Consider the following 17,342-nt stretch of genomic DNA (forward strand, 5'->3'; position numbering starts at 1 on the left):
ACAACCACAGATGAACAGCAAAATGCTATTATTTATTTAACAAAAAGTCCAAATGTAGAAGCAGTGTGTAAACGGAAGTAAACTCCATAATTCTGTAGAGCCACGGTCAGCAGGCGTAACTCAACTGAATTGTTTTCTGTCTGACTTTCTCACATTGTTGTGGAGCAAGTTTGTCTCACTCTTCTTTACAACGTTGCTTCAGTTCATTAAGATTTGTAGGCAATGGTTCTTGCACAGCTCTTTTAAGGTCCCACTAGAGCATTTCAGTGAAGCTGAATACTCGACTTTGACTTGTCACCTCTTTTCTTTTTTCATTCTGTTGTAGATTTGCTGCTGCGCTTGTGTCCTGGTGTGTGACCCAGTTTCAGCCAAGCTTTAATTGTCAGACAGGCAGCAACACTTTAGTATAGAGTGTTTATACTTTAGTATGACCTTGATACACAGGAGTTCATGGCTGACTCAATGACTGCAAAGTGACCAGTTTCTGTGATTGCAAAAAAGGGCCAAAGCTTAACTTCTCTGTCGCCCTGTTTTACAGCTGGTGTGAGATGTTTATGTTGACATGCTGTGTTTGACACTTGTCTTGTCTGAACATTGTTCCAGACGTCTTGTGGTCTGTTCAGATGCACACTGGCCATCTAAGCTGTGCTGCAATGTTCTTTTCAGAGAGAAGAGGCTTTCTCCTGGCAGCCCTTCAAAACAACTCACTCCTTTTCTGTCCATTCTGTCTCTAACTTTAACATTTAACACGCTAACTGATGCCTGCAGAGTCTGAGGGGTGTTTTGCGGTTTTTCTGAACATTGAACGACCTGACCTTGGGGTGAATTTGCCTGGACCTCCACTCCTGGGAAAACTGCCTTCAACATTTTCCACTTGTGAATAAGCTTTCTCGTAGTTGGATGATGGATTTAATATGTTTTGGAAATGGTCTTGTAACCCTTTTCAGGCTGATGCGGAGCATTCAGCATTGCTGATGACTTTCCTTTTTGGCATTATGTTCACACAACCCCGAATGCTCTGGAAATGTCAAAATACAAGTTTACATTTTTGCAACACATTTAGATTCATCTATAAGCTGCCACAGCCTCTGCTTTATAGAGGTGCTCACACTTGGTAGTCAAATGCATCTGATTAGCCTCACTTGGCTGCTCCTCTTAATTCCTATGGACATAGTGAGGGTATACTTAGTCTTTCACACACTGCTCCTCAATCATTGTCTTAATATTTGTTAAATAAATAATGACATGGTGTAATATGTCCTGTTTTGCAGTTATTCTGAGGTTGCTGGGGACCAGATGATTTGATGTTATGTTGATGTGTAAAACCTTACTGCTATTATTTAACATTTATCTTTTCAAAATAACTTTTTTTAATACATTTGCAGTAATTTACAAACCAGTAGTTACTGCATCCTGAATTTATGCTTACAGTTATAAGCTTAGTGATATCTATTCTATAAATATCATGCTACAATTAAACTCAGCTTGGCAATTAAAAACCCAAAAGAAAAAATGACCAATTTAAGACAACATAAGGGTTACTATATTGGTGCCAATAGATAGACAGACAAACAGAGACAGCTATGAACTTCAAGCTAAATATTGCATCAAGCTGCTAAAACTGGAAATGTGGGCTTATTCATTGCACGTCTTCCACAATAACCATGTGCAGCTATACACTGCATACATTATGTGCAATAGTATTTGCTTATAATTCTGTCCAAATGGCAAATCCAATTACTAAACCTTCTTTTCAATTTGCAGGCTGAGAGCGTTATGAATGTACTGGTTAGAGACCAGACAGACAAGCTTATTATAGCTGGTTAGTACTTGGTTCAGAAGCGGGGCGAGGAAGATGGGAGCAGAACAGGATGCACAGACAGACAGACACAAGTGTGTGGCAGGACAGACACAAAATATACCCTTTAGACTGCAATAAAAAAGACAGGAAGGCAGCTAGAAAGAGCTAGAAAATTACTGGGAGACAGACAGACAAGTACCTAATGGACAAAGAGAAAGAAAAGCAGATAACAGATTCCCCATCATTGTCTATGCTGCCAGCATTGTTCTGCTGTCAACAGTCATGCCAATAAGCCATGATTGAATTATTCCTCTGGAAGCTAGCACACTAAAGCCCTCTCTTGATAGTAAACACCCATCCACCTCTATGAAGTGGAGTTGAGAGGAGGCTGGATTTGATCCAGCCCATATTTACACAACAATAGTCACTTCTGGTGCAGTTTGAGTGTCTATTACAATCTCAGCTCATGATGAGGAAGGAAGTATGGGCTCTACTTCCCCATTAGCTGTCATTTAAATTCATCTCAGCTAATGCACTCCACTTCAGTCTAAGAAGCTGCCACGATCATTACAGCATTGTACACTATATATACACATGTTCATGTGCACAAATATTACTTTTATTATCCTGAATCACACGATTCAGGTTATTGTCATCATTCATGTTATTAGGTTACGTCCACTGATCAAGGAGGAAAGCTAAATATCACGAGTAAGAAACCATGAAGGGAGAGAATTGGAAAAGCATTTGCTCTGTGTATGTATGAATATACGTACTGGATTTACATACGTGGACTGTTGTGACCCCCTTTAAATGTGTGCATAGGTTTACTTTTCCATGTCACGTTTCTGTCATTCAGCATCATAAAAATGACTGTGTGAGATATATTTTTGAAAGATGGATGTTTGAAAGTGGCGAGCTCCTTTTGCGATTAATTTCTGGAGAGGGGGAGAGCTCTCTGCTGCCATGGACCTAAACTGCGATTCATCACAGCTGATGCCAAACAATTTATGAAGTACAGAGGCTACAAACAGCTCTTCAGCAGCATTACGAACAGGTTGAGATGACTGCGATTGACTGTGTGGGAAAAACTGCTTTTTCATCCCAGAACTTTGCTCAGAATCATTATCAATTTAATATACTGAAGAAAAGATTATTGAAAGATTACCTTCAGATTTTAGTAAGATTGTTAGACTGCCTGCTAAAGATTTTTTAAAAGTTCTAAAAACTTGCATTACAATGACCCGAAACACTGCGCAGTGCAATAGCATCAGATGACCCTTCAAACCTTAGATTTGCTACTAAAACTGGCCTTCTTGGATCATTTTTCATCCTCTCAGCTGCACCTGTAGCCCAAACCTGCCCTGATATAGCACCTTGTGTTTTCCAGCACAGGGCTATTTTCTGTCTGAACACCTGCGAGCCCCCTTTCTGTAAGATCGTGGTACTTGTAAAAAAATATAGTGCTAGCTAGCATCCTGTAACATTAAACATAAAAAGTGCAAATCCAGCATTAAAGACATGCACATGCAATTGTCACAAAATTAAAATTTATTGCAAAAATGGTTGCAAATGCTTTAAATAATTGTACACATACATTTTCTTACTCTAAGGACATATAAAAGAGACGTAAATGTCTTTTAACAGAAAAGTGAGGCTTGAAATCTTGAAAAGCTCCCTGAAGTTCCAGCTAATAAGCTGAAGTTATTGCTACCCACGAACAAATCTCGCAAAAGTAAAATCTTTAAAGCTGCGTGTGTGTATTAGCTTGTATGAATGTGTGTGTGTAACTCTACTCATTTGCCTGTGAATCAAATCAAAATTACTTTTGCTCTCGCTGTATCAGCCTACAAGCCTGCCAACCCCAGCTCCTAGCACTTTCATTCATTTCATTTCATTCATTCACCTCCTGTCACTCTCACTTCCTTCCTCTCTTTTTTCCACCTAGCTGCAATTAATCTGTTGCTCAGACCTTCCATCAGTCTGACTTAACCTACTTTCTTTCTCATTTACGTCTCCCTCTTCCCTTCTCGCTCTCGCCCTATAATTTCTTTGCCTCTGTTAGCTTGGTTAAGTTGACATGACATTCACGCTGTCCGCTGAGCCTTGTACAAGGCCATGACTTCTCGAGTTGTGGTAGTGGAAGTCTAATTATTTAACTGCTAATTAAGTCAGTGTGTGTCAGGGATGATCCAAATAGTTAAAGTTAATGAATTCAAATCTGCCTCCGGACATGCGCATCAGCTCACACACCAACTGTGTTTCTGATTCCACATTTTTAGACCAGTGTTTTTAGTCGTTTCTGTGACACAACAACAAGAAAAGTGATCTCAACATGTAGATTAACTGCTGAACTATAAAAACATGGTGTCTGTGAAGGTTCTCAGTCATCCAGGTCATCGTAGTCAAAGGAGCTTGCAAAGAAAAGCGTCTGGACTTGCCATGTTTTTGTCTTTTTGTCCACTAGGTTTATATCTGGGACTCTCCACCATTTGACCTTAGAACTGAAGAAGCTTCTCGGATGAGAGGTGAAACGTCTTCAAGCAACTTAAAGAAGTCCAGACGCTTTTCTTTGCAAGCTCCTTAGACTATAAAAACATGGGTTTCATCCACATACCACAGCTTGTTCTGATGTTAGGACCACAGGTGTGAGAGTAGGTAGGGGCGAAAAACCTAGTATCTCAAATTGTAAAACAACACTGATGTCTGAAATGCTCCAGGCCATTACTGATTGGACAGATACAATTGTGTCACTGTCACATAACCTGATCTTTGCTGATTGGCTGGGAGAAATCCATGTGGTTCTACACCCTGAGTCATGGGGAGGCCAATTTTGATGTCCATTTAGTTGCCACATATCTTTTCTCACCCATTTAAGGGTTAAACCAAGCCAGTATTGTGCACATGCATTTTGAAGCACTTTTACTTTACATTGGGGGTCGTGAACGTACCTTTGTTGTACATGTTGGTGGGGACTTGCACCACGCTGAGGTTGAGGTTGACTGACAAGTTGTTAAAATGGTCATTGGGTTGCAGGATAAATTCCCCTCCCAGCTCTACACTGTTCCCCTCCTCATCCACCTCATTGATCAGCACTGCATTAAAGTATTCATACTAGAAAGAGACAGAAAGAGAGAGAAACAGACATAAAACAAGGCACACACACAACATAACATACACAACACAGCTAAACAGTCCCTGAAGCTGCCACACAGAGTCGATATTGCGTACTGTGGTAACCTGAATCCTTGGATGATCCCAGACGTGCATGTTGTTACAGTGGAAAGCTGCTGAGTGGACAGATCTCTCCTCAAACCTCTGAACACTCCCTTTCTAGCTAGATGTTCTGGCTCTGGTGTATTTTTAGTACTGCGCATACTGGGGAGACTATTAATAAATCATAAAGCTGGATAAATATAGAGCACATGACTCCCAGCATCCCAAAGGCTCTTAAGTCTGAGATGCCATGCAGGGCAATGCCTGCAAAGGCTACAGTTAAAGCAGAACAAAAGACAACAATCAGATGAACACAGTGAAGCAAGCGAAAAACATCTCAGTGTTTACATGGAAATAAACTATACAGACACATACAGAGGAACAAAAAGCTGAAAGCAGCATGTTTAAATGTTCTTCATGACTTGACACTATTTTTGATATAAAAACAGTCTTTAGTTGTGAAACTGTGCCCAAATAAAACAAATGTCATCCATCCTCTTCCTCTTATCCTTTTCAGGATTATTTACAAGTGTGGCCAAAAACTCCCAAGTGATGCCACATTGATTTTGACATTCAAACCACCACCCCTACATTTAATTTAAACAAAATACAGTTTTCTTCAAAATGATTACAAATATGTGGGTCCTAACAAGTGCTTTTAAGCTCTGCTTAATTTCTTTCTTACTTGAATTGAAACATCTACATCCTTTACTTTGTGTTTATTCTCAGCAGCAGCAGCAACACTCCCCTGGGCAGGTGTGCAGTGGCGATTACATGGCTCACAGTCACAATGATTTCTCTTGTAATCAAACAGAATAAGGTCTGAAAAGGGCTCTTGACAAAAATGAAAAGCCGTTCCCTCAAGTCTAATACAAAGCCTCCGTACATGTGCTATCATTCAGAGGGGCACAGACACTCTCTGGACTTCCTGAGGCATGAGCTGTAACTGAAAAGACAGCAGACTGAAGTAAAGAGTCAGTCTGTATGGAGGCAAGCACTTAGCCCATAGACCTACAACGTACCTCAGTAGGCCCTTTTCTACATGGGACGGAGGAACCCCTTTGCCCCATCAACCCAGTTCTCTATTCTGGCACCAATAACCTTCATTTGGGCTAAATCTTTCTAGCGTCTCTGTGAAGCACCATCATCCCTTCAGCACAGAGCAAAACACAGATAAAGCCATCAATTAGGCTGGCAACAACAGTGCCTATCGGTGTAATTAATCAGGCCTGATTAGACTTATTAGCCTTTTATCAAGGGGAACACTGCCATTTCAAGGTGAGGAGATCAGTGTTGCATATTCTGTTCCATATTTTTAGGCTTTTACCTGAATCTTTCTATTCCTGCATGAACACAAAAAGATCAGGCCAAGCATTTTAGCATAAGAGGGAAAAAAAAGATGAAATGACCAAAGCATACGGAGCAGCGAGCAGATTAAAGAAACACAACATTATAACATCAGCCACTGCATGAGATTGCATCCGTAAGCATTTACTTACAGTACAAGCACATTAGTATGCAACTCACTAATGTTGGGGACTTGACTTGTAAAAAGAAATCGTAGGCACATTGACCTTTATGATGTTTGGAATATCATCTATTTTCTACAACCAGTTTGGTACCTGTGTTTTCCAGTCCAACAAAATGAACAGGATTTAAATGAGCTGACTCTGACACCAGCATTTTCATGTCTGTCTTGCTTTGGGGAATCACTTCAAAATGTGCCTTTAAAGATAGAAGGAAGTGCGAGGATATTTTAAAGGGTTTTCTTTAAGCCTGTAACCATGAAACAAACAGGCTGTTAACAAATACAAATGCAGTGAAACAGGATAAATTTTCACTGCTTAATGATAATTATAGAACAAAATCAGGAAAGGAGACGAGATGAAGCTGCTGAGAGGGACAAATAGAAAATATTAAAAATAGATATGTGCAGAACTGTGAATGATACGTTAGCCTGTGTTCACAGCTATATGTCATTCCAATAATGTATTAGAATATATATCTTGTCTACAATACCACTTGATCTGGAACTCAGAATCTCCCTCAAATCAGAAATCGAGAAATCAGGTGTGATTGTAAATGACAGCAAGATTTTTTATTAATTAATTTTTTTTGATTGTACTTGACCTAACTGTACCTTTATCCACTGGTAAAGAAGGTCTGAGTTCCTCGGACACAGCACAACTGTACTTAAACCTCTCAGAGACGAGCTCCAGGAGGAGGAGAACCTTTCCTGGAGTGTGAACACCTCCGAGCTGCTGAAAAAGGCCCAACAGAGACTGTACTTCCTGAGAATTCTCAGGAGGAATAACATCACACAGAGACTGCTGGTGTCCTTCTACAGAGCCACCATTGAGAGTGTTCTAACTTACTGCATATGCATCTGGTACACTAGCTGCACAGGGGCTCAGAGGAAAGCACTCCAAGGGATCATTAACACCGCCCAAAAGATCACTGGCTGCCCTCTCCCCACACTGGAAGTTCTACACAACGCCCACTGTTTTAAAAAGGCCCAAAACATCATAAAAGACACCTCACATCCTGGCCACTCCCTGTTCGAACTGTTGCCCTCAGGCAGACGGTACAGGGCAATCAGAGCAAGGACTAATAGACTCAAACACAGCTGTTATCCAACTGCAATAACACATCTGAATACTACAAAAAAATGTCCATCACGCCACTCTTGTGTTAATCTATGCACGGTCTGAAGCATGTGTGTGGGAATGTATGTGAATGTTTTACTGTTATATCTTATTAGTATTTTAAGTATTCTATCTATTTTATTTATTGAATTTTATTGTTTTATTTATATTTTGATATTGCTAGGGATGATGCAATGATCGGGGACCATTCTTAATTTCGTTGTTCTCATGACAATGACAATAAAGTTTCTGATTCTGATTCTCCAGAAGAAATACATGCATTGCACAAAGACTGTGTGAATGGCAGTAATGAAAATTACAACTGTTGCATTTGTGGCTGTTAAATATTCAATCAAGTCTTCATTTAAATCATTTTTCACATGTTTTAAATTTGCATTACTTATTGTTGATCCTGGCAAAGCAAAACTGCTGTGAACACTGTAAAAGATAATATAATATAATATTCTAACATTATTATATTAAATCATTTAACAGTTTTGTGTTAATAAAGCAACAAGCAAAATTAAGCTAGGGGGAGTTAAACATTGAGTAGGATATCATTGCAGAGGAGCTTGTAAAACCCACTTCACAGCAGACTTGATCTCTACTTAACATGTTGAGCATTTAAGGCCAATACTAACAAAATGGGAGTTTCATGTACACAGCCCATAGATGCACACACTAATATCTGGCACATAGAAGCTAAAGTGACTGCACGTGCTTAAGGTAAAGCTCCATTGTGTCTTCACTCTGTCTTTTGCACCGTTTCTCTCTCATTTACTTGCTTTTCTGCCTCTCAACTCAATTTTCCCCTTTTGTGTTCCTGCTCAGGCTGCTTCTTATTTCCCATTGTTAGCTTGTTGTGCATTCCTCACCACCTTCTGTCTCTTCCTGGTGTTCAGCTCCCATTGGCTCCCTTCTGCATTTATGTGACTTGGCTTGTATCATCAGGGATATCTGTGGGGAAACTGTTGCACTTCCAGGTTGTCACAGACTAATATCCCTCCCATCTGCCTGTTCATTCCCTGCCTGTACAACAGGTGGGATTTTTTTAAAAAGTCCACCTGTTGTAAAATACAAATTAGCATTATTACTATTATTATGATTAAAATATAAAGACATCAGAGTTGTTTTTTTATTTTAGTGAGTTAGTGAGTTTAGTTTATCAGTTCCCAGAGTCAGAACCAGACATGGAGAAGCTGCATTCAGCTTTTATGCTCCAAACTCCCAGAAAGCCTCCGATCAGCTGAAACACTCAGTTTATTTAAATCCAGCTTGAAGACTCAGCTGTTCTCAGCTATATTGGAATAAAGCACCAAATCCACACTGTTTTACTTTTAAGTTAAAATTTCAAAACTTACATTTTAACTACTGATTTTATCTCGTGTTTTTTGTTTGTTTTTTCCATTTTAAATCATGCTTTTTATTTGTTTTAGTTTTTTAATGTCCCTGTAAAGCTCTTTGAATGATCTTGCTGTTGAATTGTGCTATATAAATAAACTTGCCTTGCCTTGAGTAATGGAATCGAATAAAAAGATTTGGGGTTTTAGAATACCTTTGCCTTATTTGAACTAGCTCTGGAACAAAAACTCAATAACGGTGTTGTTATAGCGATATGAGGAATGGCTGGCGTTTTCAGTTACCGAGTGCCCCATAAATGTTCAGATATGTTTGAGCTCAGGGACTGTGAAGGTTAAGTCCATAACACTCAGCACTATTTGCACTTCAACTGCCTTTAAGTGCTTCTTATGTAACGTTTTGACATACTGTATGTTAGCAGGCATTACTGCTGGGGATTGTATACCTCAGTGTGCAGCATGTCTCTGAAGACTGAAGTGCTGCTTTCTCTTTGTACCCCACTCCAACAAACAGTTTTCACTGTGGATTTGAAACACATTTTCTCATGCTTGCCTCCTTACCGTTCTGTTGCATCAGTAAATTGGATCTTTCTTTTTTTTACAGTCATCCACTCAGACATATTGATATGTCTTAGCTCGTTCCAATTATTGGCCTCATTTTCCCTCCTGTAACGTGCTTTCAAATCTGCTACCTATCACTGACACTACAACTACACAGACATGAAAAACTCTTCAATTTATTTTAAGCAAACTCTGTATCATGATAAAGTTGCAGTGATTTGATGCTTTCAATCAGTGTTGGCCCAGCGGTGGGTTAATCAGATACCTTTTAAGGTTAATTGTAATTTGTAACTTCAAGTCACCATTAGCAGCATAATCACTGACAACAGCAAGTGTCCAGCTCCCAAGCGTAAAATGTTCTCCAGTTCCAGGTGAGTGATTGAAGCCAGTGACAATGAGAGCAGAGTATAGTTTTGGATGACATGTGACCTAGTAATAAATATATTAAAGAGTTACCTAGGCAACCAGAGTGTGCAACATCTGCAAGCGACCAGCAATCAGCTAATAGGTGATGCGTGATGAGATAATCTCTTTCGGTGTGGATGCAGCTGCAGTAAGCACTGCTCTCCTTGTCTGTCACTTTGTCATAGCACTAAAGAGTCGAGTAAATTATCATTAATTTATCATCTGATTGCAGCTCAGATGGAAGAAAAGCAACTAAAAAAATGCTCAAATTTGAAACAAAATAGAAGTGAGAAGTGTTTCTGTGTATTCTTTATGATTATTTCTGATTACTTTGAGGTTCCCATTAAAATTATTACTTTTTAAAATGACATTTTAAACATTGTGACCTCTCTATATACACTTAAACAACAAAGGTTTCTTATAGAAGTGGCCACCTAGAAGACAGAGCAACACTTAATGACGACTCAGTTGAAAGACACAATTAGAGCTGTGCATATGTTAAGTGTTAATTGTTTTGAAAAACAGAAATGAGAAAGATAAGTCACCAGAGGCAACAGCAGTTCAAAGTACAGAAAACACAATGCTTAAAAAAAGTAAAGACATAACACAGCTAATTAATCTGCTAACAAACGCATTTATATTCACAGTATGTTGTCTTTCATTTTGATTAAAATTGCACATTTTCAATAGTGCGAGAGCGAGTGTGGGTGTCTGAATGGAGTCCAGGGCAAGCCATGATGTGTAACTGTGTGTGTGTGTGTGTGTGTGTGTGTGTGTCTCTGCATCTATGCATGTGTGTCCAAGTGTGGGTGTCTGTGTTGAGTACGTCAATTATGCCATTCCAGCAGTACAGTAAAGGAGAGCCCAGTGCCGCTAATGCAGTCCCAGATCGTAGTGTTAACAACCTGATCTTTAACGCTGCGGTGCATTACGTTGAGAGATTGTAGCATCAGCACCCACTCACTTAGTGTGGGACAGACAAAGAGGGAGAGGATGAATAAAGGGTTAGCAAAGGGTAAAAAGTGGAGCCTCTTCAGTTCCCTTTTTCAACATGCAAGCCAAAAAGGATTTATTGTGTAATATGTACCACCTCACATTAAAATATTATTATGGCACTGAGTTTGATATAATCACACGATAAGTGGATTTACAAAAACAATCACTTTCTGCCTTTAATTCTTTGGCTCGACTTTTGAACATATAGAACCACGAGACTGATCGCTAAGTGAAAATTAGCCTTTTAACAAATGCTCACCACCTGTTCAATTGCTCATTAATGCAAATGCCTTCTGTAATTAACTAATCAGATGGCAGCTACTCAATGCATTTAGATATGTAGACATGGTCAAGTTCGAACTGCCAATCAGAATGGAGAAGAAGGGTGATTTAGGTGATTTTGAAATTCATGATTTTGTGTCTCCGATGCTGTTTTGTCCTCTCTTTGGTGGTTCTGACCTGCATTTTTTGCTTCTGCTATTTTAGTAAATGTGCTCCAGTGTTTCTCTGGACATTTCACAATGTTCTACATGTGAAGATTTGTGCAACTTTTGCAGGAATGTCTTACAAATAGAAGCACATAATGCTGATTTTGTCTCTAGAATTACAAAGTGGCCGTCTCTCTAACACTGGCTGCACACCAGACAATGGAAACTGTGTTGAGTGTGGTACATGTCTATCAGCCCGTGTTCATTTTTTTAGTCACAGATCAAGATCAGGTCAAAATATTGCTTGTCAATGAAAAAAAAAAACTAAAAAGCAAACACACTGCAAAAGTTTAATTTGCCTCCTAGAAGAGCACTGATGCAGTTTAGTGCAGTAAGCCATATCTCTGAAGGCTTTTGCTGATTTTAATATTTTTCCTGCAGAGAGTCAGACAGTGGATCAACAGCCTCAAGAGAAAAAGACACAACGTGTGATTTGGGAAGGATTGACCATGATGCCCCACCCTCTGGTGCTCACGTTTAAATGTAATCTTGACTTAGACTCTTTTCCCCGCTCACCTCCCTGCTCTTTTTGCCACAGTTTGGAAAGGAAGAAGAGTCCCAGAGTGTGAAAATGTGAGTCGAAAACAACCGGGGGCATGGATATAAGTAATCAGGGGGTAAACAAGACAGCAGACTGAGTAAATAACTTGGAGGAAAAGGCCAAGTAAGAGTTTATATACCTTACTTGAAATCCTACTTCACGCAGCTTAAACTGTGTGCTCACAACTTGGAGTCAAACATGTCTGGAAGTCTATAGAAGCCACATGGGGGTATAATGCACAAACACACCTCACAACATAGAAATGATCTGCGTTTATCTGACCTTTTCTCTTGGAGCTTGTAGAAATATAGAGGAAAAAGTGATTAACAAAGTTTGTTTGCATCAAATATTTAAATCCACTTGGTTTTCTTAGTTTTAATGTTAGCTTGTGGGTAAATGTAAAAATGTACCAGTAGGTACTACTTAAGTTTATTGGCAGACAAAGCATGAGGAACAACACTGAAGACTTTGCTTCCAAGTTTGATACTTGAGCTGCATTTTGCCTTTTAACAGAAAATAGTTCGATGCTTGCAAATAGTTTGAGGTGACTTAAGTCTTTTCTTTATTCTCACTTAATAATATTCTACAGTGTTGTTTCACATTATGCTGTTTTGGTATTGTTACCGAACTAACGTTCACCCATATTAATGAAAAATGTACAAACTTACATGCTTCGCTTTGATCAAAGTTTAGCTTTAAGCAACATGGGGTCTAACTGGCAGTGTCTTGATGCTCTGTGCTTGTTGCTGAGGAGATAATATTACAAACCTCCACTGCCTCACTCAACAATCAACACTGTTTCTGTCTCTGTGGGGAACCTTTCTGAACCATTTTCTGTGACACTGTTAACAAAGTACTTCAGACTACTTTGTGTGCAAGTTTCACTTCAGTTCAATTCATGTTTATTCATGCAGAGTCTCATGGCACTTCATACTGTAAGGTACAAAACCAACAATCAAACAATCCCCTATAAGTGGAAGGAAAAACTCCCTTTTAACAGGAAGAAACCTCCAGCAGAACCGGGCTCAGGGTAGTTTACCCATCTGTCTCAACCAGTTGTGTGTAACTGTGTAATATACAATGTGTTCAAAGCCTAGTCTTGATTAAATAGCTATTTAAAAAAAAGTCACATAAGTGCCCTACATGTGACAGGACACTGAAGCAGGCAAAACACAGACAGAGACATGGGTCAAAACATTTTTGATATTATTAAGCAACAAGCAAGTGGCTCCCTCTCTGCAGTCTACGATAATGCCCCAGACACGGGAGTATGAGAACAAAAAACAGATTAAGCACTTCTTTCTCACTGCTCCCGCCTGACTGGGGCCACATTTTCAGTCAACATCGAGCTTAGCAATTGGCTGTTTGTTTCCAACCTCCAAGGAAGGATTCACTGGCTGCAGAGTGCATGGGAGACTGCTCTCTGCTTTCCTATTTACAGTACATGAGCAATGCGGGTAAAAGAGTGAGAGAGGAAAATCGCAGCAGATTACCGTGCCAATTTCACATGGAAGCAGAAGAGCTCTGGAAAGGATAGATAAGGAAATTCCTATCAAATCGCTGCCAGCCAAATATGTATCCAATAGCAATAAACCACAAACATTTTATAATAAACTCAGAATAGTGATGGAGGAGGGTTCACCCTACAGGATGTGGTATTTTTAGCATAGCTGGCAATAATTACCATCTATTCACCATGTTCTGCAGTAAAACGCGCTATTAGAAATGCCACCATCAGAGCAGTGCAGACATGAACCATGCACACCTACACAGGTGTACATGTACAGTGCTGCAATAATATACATGCATGTTCCCATGCAGGTAAACAGCTTCTGCATTTCATGATCACACTTCAGGAATGCTTAATCATTTCACTGTTTTGCTCAGACAATTTAAACGCAATTTACAATAAAAAGAAATATTTAATTTAATTACATAACATATTAGCCCAGTTACCCATAGATAAGCTATCAGATAAACCAAACATAGGCATGCTAACAAGCATGCTGAGCAAAGACAATGATCTAGTACTACCATGATGAGCCCGATAAAGAAATAGTGATTATTATACGTATGAGGTCGTCACACGATGCAAAGTCTGCCTTTGTCTGTGAAATTTAAAATTTACCAATATATTTGTTAGTACAACACAAAGATGTCTAAATATTAGGACTGAGGTCATCTCAGTGATACCTGCAAGAACAGGGTGATGATGAAGGGAGAAAGATGAATAAGATACGACGATCAGATTGAACGGCATTTAAACATTTCTTTTATAAAATAAACAAGTTAACCACACGTGTGATCCTCTGCTGTTAGTGATCAATGAATTATTCGTTTAGAAGTGACGCACAGCACGACCACGAGTGATTCTGAGTTTGCTGTGCAGGTATAAAAGAAACTGAGCTGGTTATTACTGAAGAAACCACAGTTAGCAAAGTATTTTCATTGCATATTGAAATTAAAAACCTTTTTCAGACTCTGTGTTTTGTTTTATTTTTGTCTTCCATAACAGGTTTTGGTGTCTGCAGCTGTTGAGTATATTCCTTCCAAAATACAACAGACTTCTCAGTCAGCTGGGTTTGCACGGTGTACTGTTTGAGCTGTACTCCAGTTGGTTTCTTCAGTTTGTTGCTCAGTTTGAAGCCATCTTCTGCCAGTTTGGGGCAATATCTGAAAAAATGTAGTACGGAAAATGTAGAGTACTCTATTTCCAGTTGTGCTACTAATGCTATTTTTGCTTTGCTCCTACCAGTGACAAGACAGAAGTCATAGTGGGCAACAATATTCTTTAGTTAGGTCAAATTACAGGCTTATATTTCCTTTCTTCGGTCCCTCTCACCAGCTTCCTTTTCTTTCCCTTTGTCTTCTCTTTGTCTCCAGGCAAGCTGATGGCATCAGATGTAAGTACAACTCCTCTGGTTTCATATGCAAAACAAATTATTGCGCTAGCTTACACGGTTCAGGTTCTACAGGGATTTAAAAATAGTCACACAAAACGGAGCGTGCTGCTCTGACCGGCTTTAAAGGGTTAACAATGTGTTGAATAATGACTTTAAAAAATAATATAAAACAGTGTGCAAATACTGATAACAGTGCAAATGTTTGCAATATAAGAAATCAATGAAAAATGTAAACATCTATGTTTAGTGAACTTTGCAGTGTTGCTCTGTGGTGCAGCTACACTGTAGCAAAGTTTACACACTGTGTCTACTTGATCCACGTCTGACTGAACCCATAATGTTTCCACACCACTGAAGTTTTTTTTACCTCTTTTTAACCAACAGCAGTCACTCTCCTTTCCAAATAACTTCTGCTGAGCTTTCCGAGCTTCCCTCGGGTCCTCTTCATTGTTGTGACGTATGTTCGAAATGCAGAGAGGTGCGCTCGATTTGCCACACGGAGCAGGGCGAGAGTAAAGCATGAGGGAGGGGCTAATAATCGGCTCAGTCATTTTTAATGATCGTTGAAAGCCCAGATCGTAATCGTGATTAAAATTTGATTAAAATTCGATTAATTGAGCAGCCCTACATCATATAGGTGTGGTAGTATAAGGTATCTTGATAACTGTATATCAGAATATGCAAAATGCTCAATTTACTGTTTTTATGAGCCAGTATCAACGTCTGAAGCTAAAAAGCATTAAAGCTAAAACAAAAGGATGCTCATCTCATCACTACCAAGTAATTATCAGCATAAAGCACCACTGTGACCCCACACGATGTTATTGCATATTAAGCTGCATAGCAAACAAAAAAGACAAACCCAGTACTCCATAAATATCAAATGCACATGACCACAAAAACATGCAGAACTATATACAATACTTTCAACCCAATATTGAAGAAGACAGTTTTGTTTGCTTGCCCTTGTTTTATGAATAAATTATTAGTTAAAACCATGTTAAACGGAGCGGTTTCTCTTATTTGTTTTGTCTTCTATATGTCAGTGCATGTGTGCGCTTGGGTGTGAGCATTGTTTTAAAGCACGGTCAGAGTGTTAAATGGTGTAATTTTCCTTTACAGATCAAAGGAAGGAAATTTCAGTTTGTGGAAAAAACAAGAACATAAAAAAAGAAATGACAGGGGCAGAGCTGGACAACAGTCAGTGGTTAAATCTAGCAACTGATCCTCCTTAATAACCAATGACAGCAGAACACTGCAGGATATTCACTGTAATACCTTTAAAACCTGACAGAGTAAACACATACTCGCTGCTGCTGCCACTAACACACATAACACGGCTGCCAAGCGATTTATAAGTAGTTTTCCAGCAAATACTCCCAAGTCGACTTAGTATCATATTTCCTCTTTAAAACTCAAGTTTCTGCTGTTGCTCCTCCCACTTTAAGAAACTTCTGAGATGTGCTCGATGCTTGAACAAACTCGCCCCGCCACATATTCAGCTATTCTGCCTCTCTCTCTCTCTCGCACACACACACACACACACGCACGCACACACACACACACACACAAAGTACAAAGCTGCACTCTAAAAATTAAAGCTGCTCAAATGGATTTGAGGCAGAACCATGAGAGCAGAAGCTTGGTTTGGGGGGGTGTATACAGAAATGATTAGCTGAATGCATTTGCCCAAGTCTGCAGAAGTGAGGATGGAACTCCCAGGGAGTCATTTAGAAAGTGTTGAATGTTTGAGTGGGAATGTGACAGAGATATAACACCATAAATAATTCATGATTTATGTTTCAGACTCAAAAGGTGTTTCCCACAGAGTATACCCAGGTATAAAAACATGACTATTATTGCTTGCTTTACATATCTATTTGACAAACTAGATGTGTTTCCTCCCCCATGCAATTAAATGTTGAGTTATTATACATCTATAGGTGCAGCTGCATCACCTTTACTGGCTCCAGATTTGTTCAACTACAAATAAGGATTTGCAGTTGGATTTGCAGAGTTTCCCCTTACCCCTCGCCCTATTCAGGGGTATTATCAGAATGTTGAAAGCATCACAGGGTCTACCTGAGACAGCAGGGGAATGCCCTAGTCATACTACACACGAAAATTACAGCTGATATGGGCACTTTGCAAGCCCCCATTAGAGCCGCAATTATCCTCCTGGGAGTGAAGGAAAATTCCACCTGTTGATGTGGTCGGGTGGAAGAGGTGTTACCTTTGCTTGGTCCTTTCACGTCCCAGCATGCCTTGGAAAAGCATGAGGCAAATTGTGTACAATAACTCCCTTCAGTGCAGTGGTTGTTGGTCTCCACAGGGGCTGCTGTTTGTCACAGATTCTGTTCGTAATTTCTATGGATAGTTTTTCTAAGTGCAGCCGAGGGCAGAGCATGGAGGGGGGAGGATTTGATGG

At 39.5% G+C, this 17,342-nt stretch overlaps 1 protein-coding gene across 1 annotated transcript in view; it reads right to left on the reverse strand.

Moving 5' to 3' along the window:
• Positions 1 to 17,342, reverse strand: part of cacna2d3a (calcium channel, voltage-dependent, alpha 2/delta subunit 3a) — a 127,647-nt gene that overhangs the window by 60,400 nt on the left and 49,905 nt on the right. The window contains exon 5 of the mRNA XM_085343849.1: positions 4,753 to 4,915. Coding sequence (XP_085199975.1) covers positions 4,753 to 4,915 — 163 coding nt within the window. The remainder of the gene's footprint in view (positions 1 to 4,752; positions 4,916 to 17,342) is intronic.

The sequence above is a fragment of the Diplotaxodon limnothrissa genome, linkage group LG20 (assembly GCF_057381915.1).
Source record: "Diplotaxodon limnothrissa isolate DT_005_m linkage group LG20, D_limnothrissa_male_GT1.1, whole genome shotgun sequence".
Classification (NCBI taxonomy): Eukaryota; Metazoa; Chordata; class Actinopteri; order Cichliformes; family Cichlidae; genus Diplotaxodon; species Diplotaxodon limnothrissa.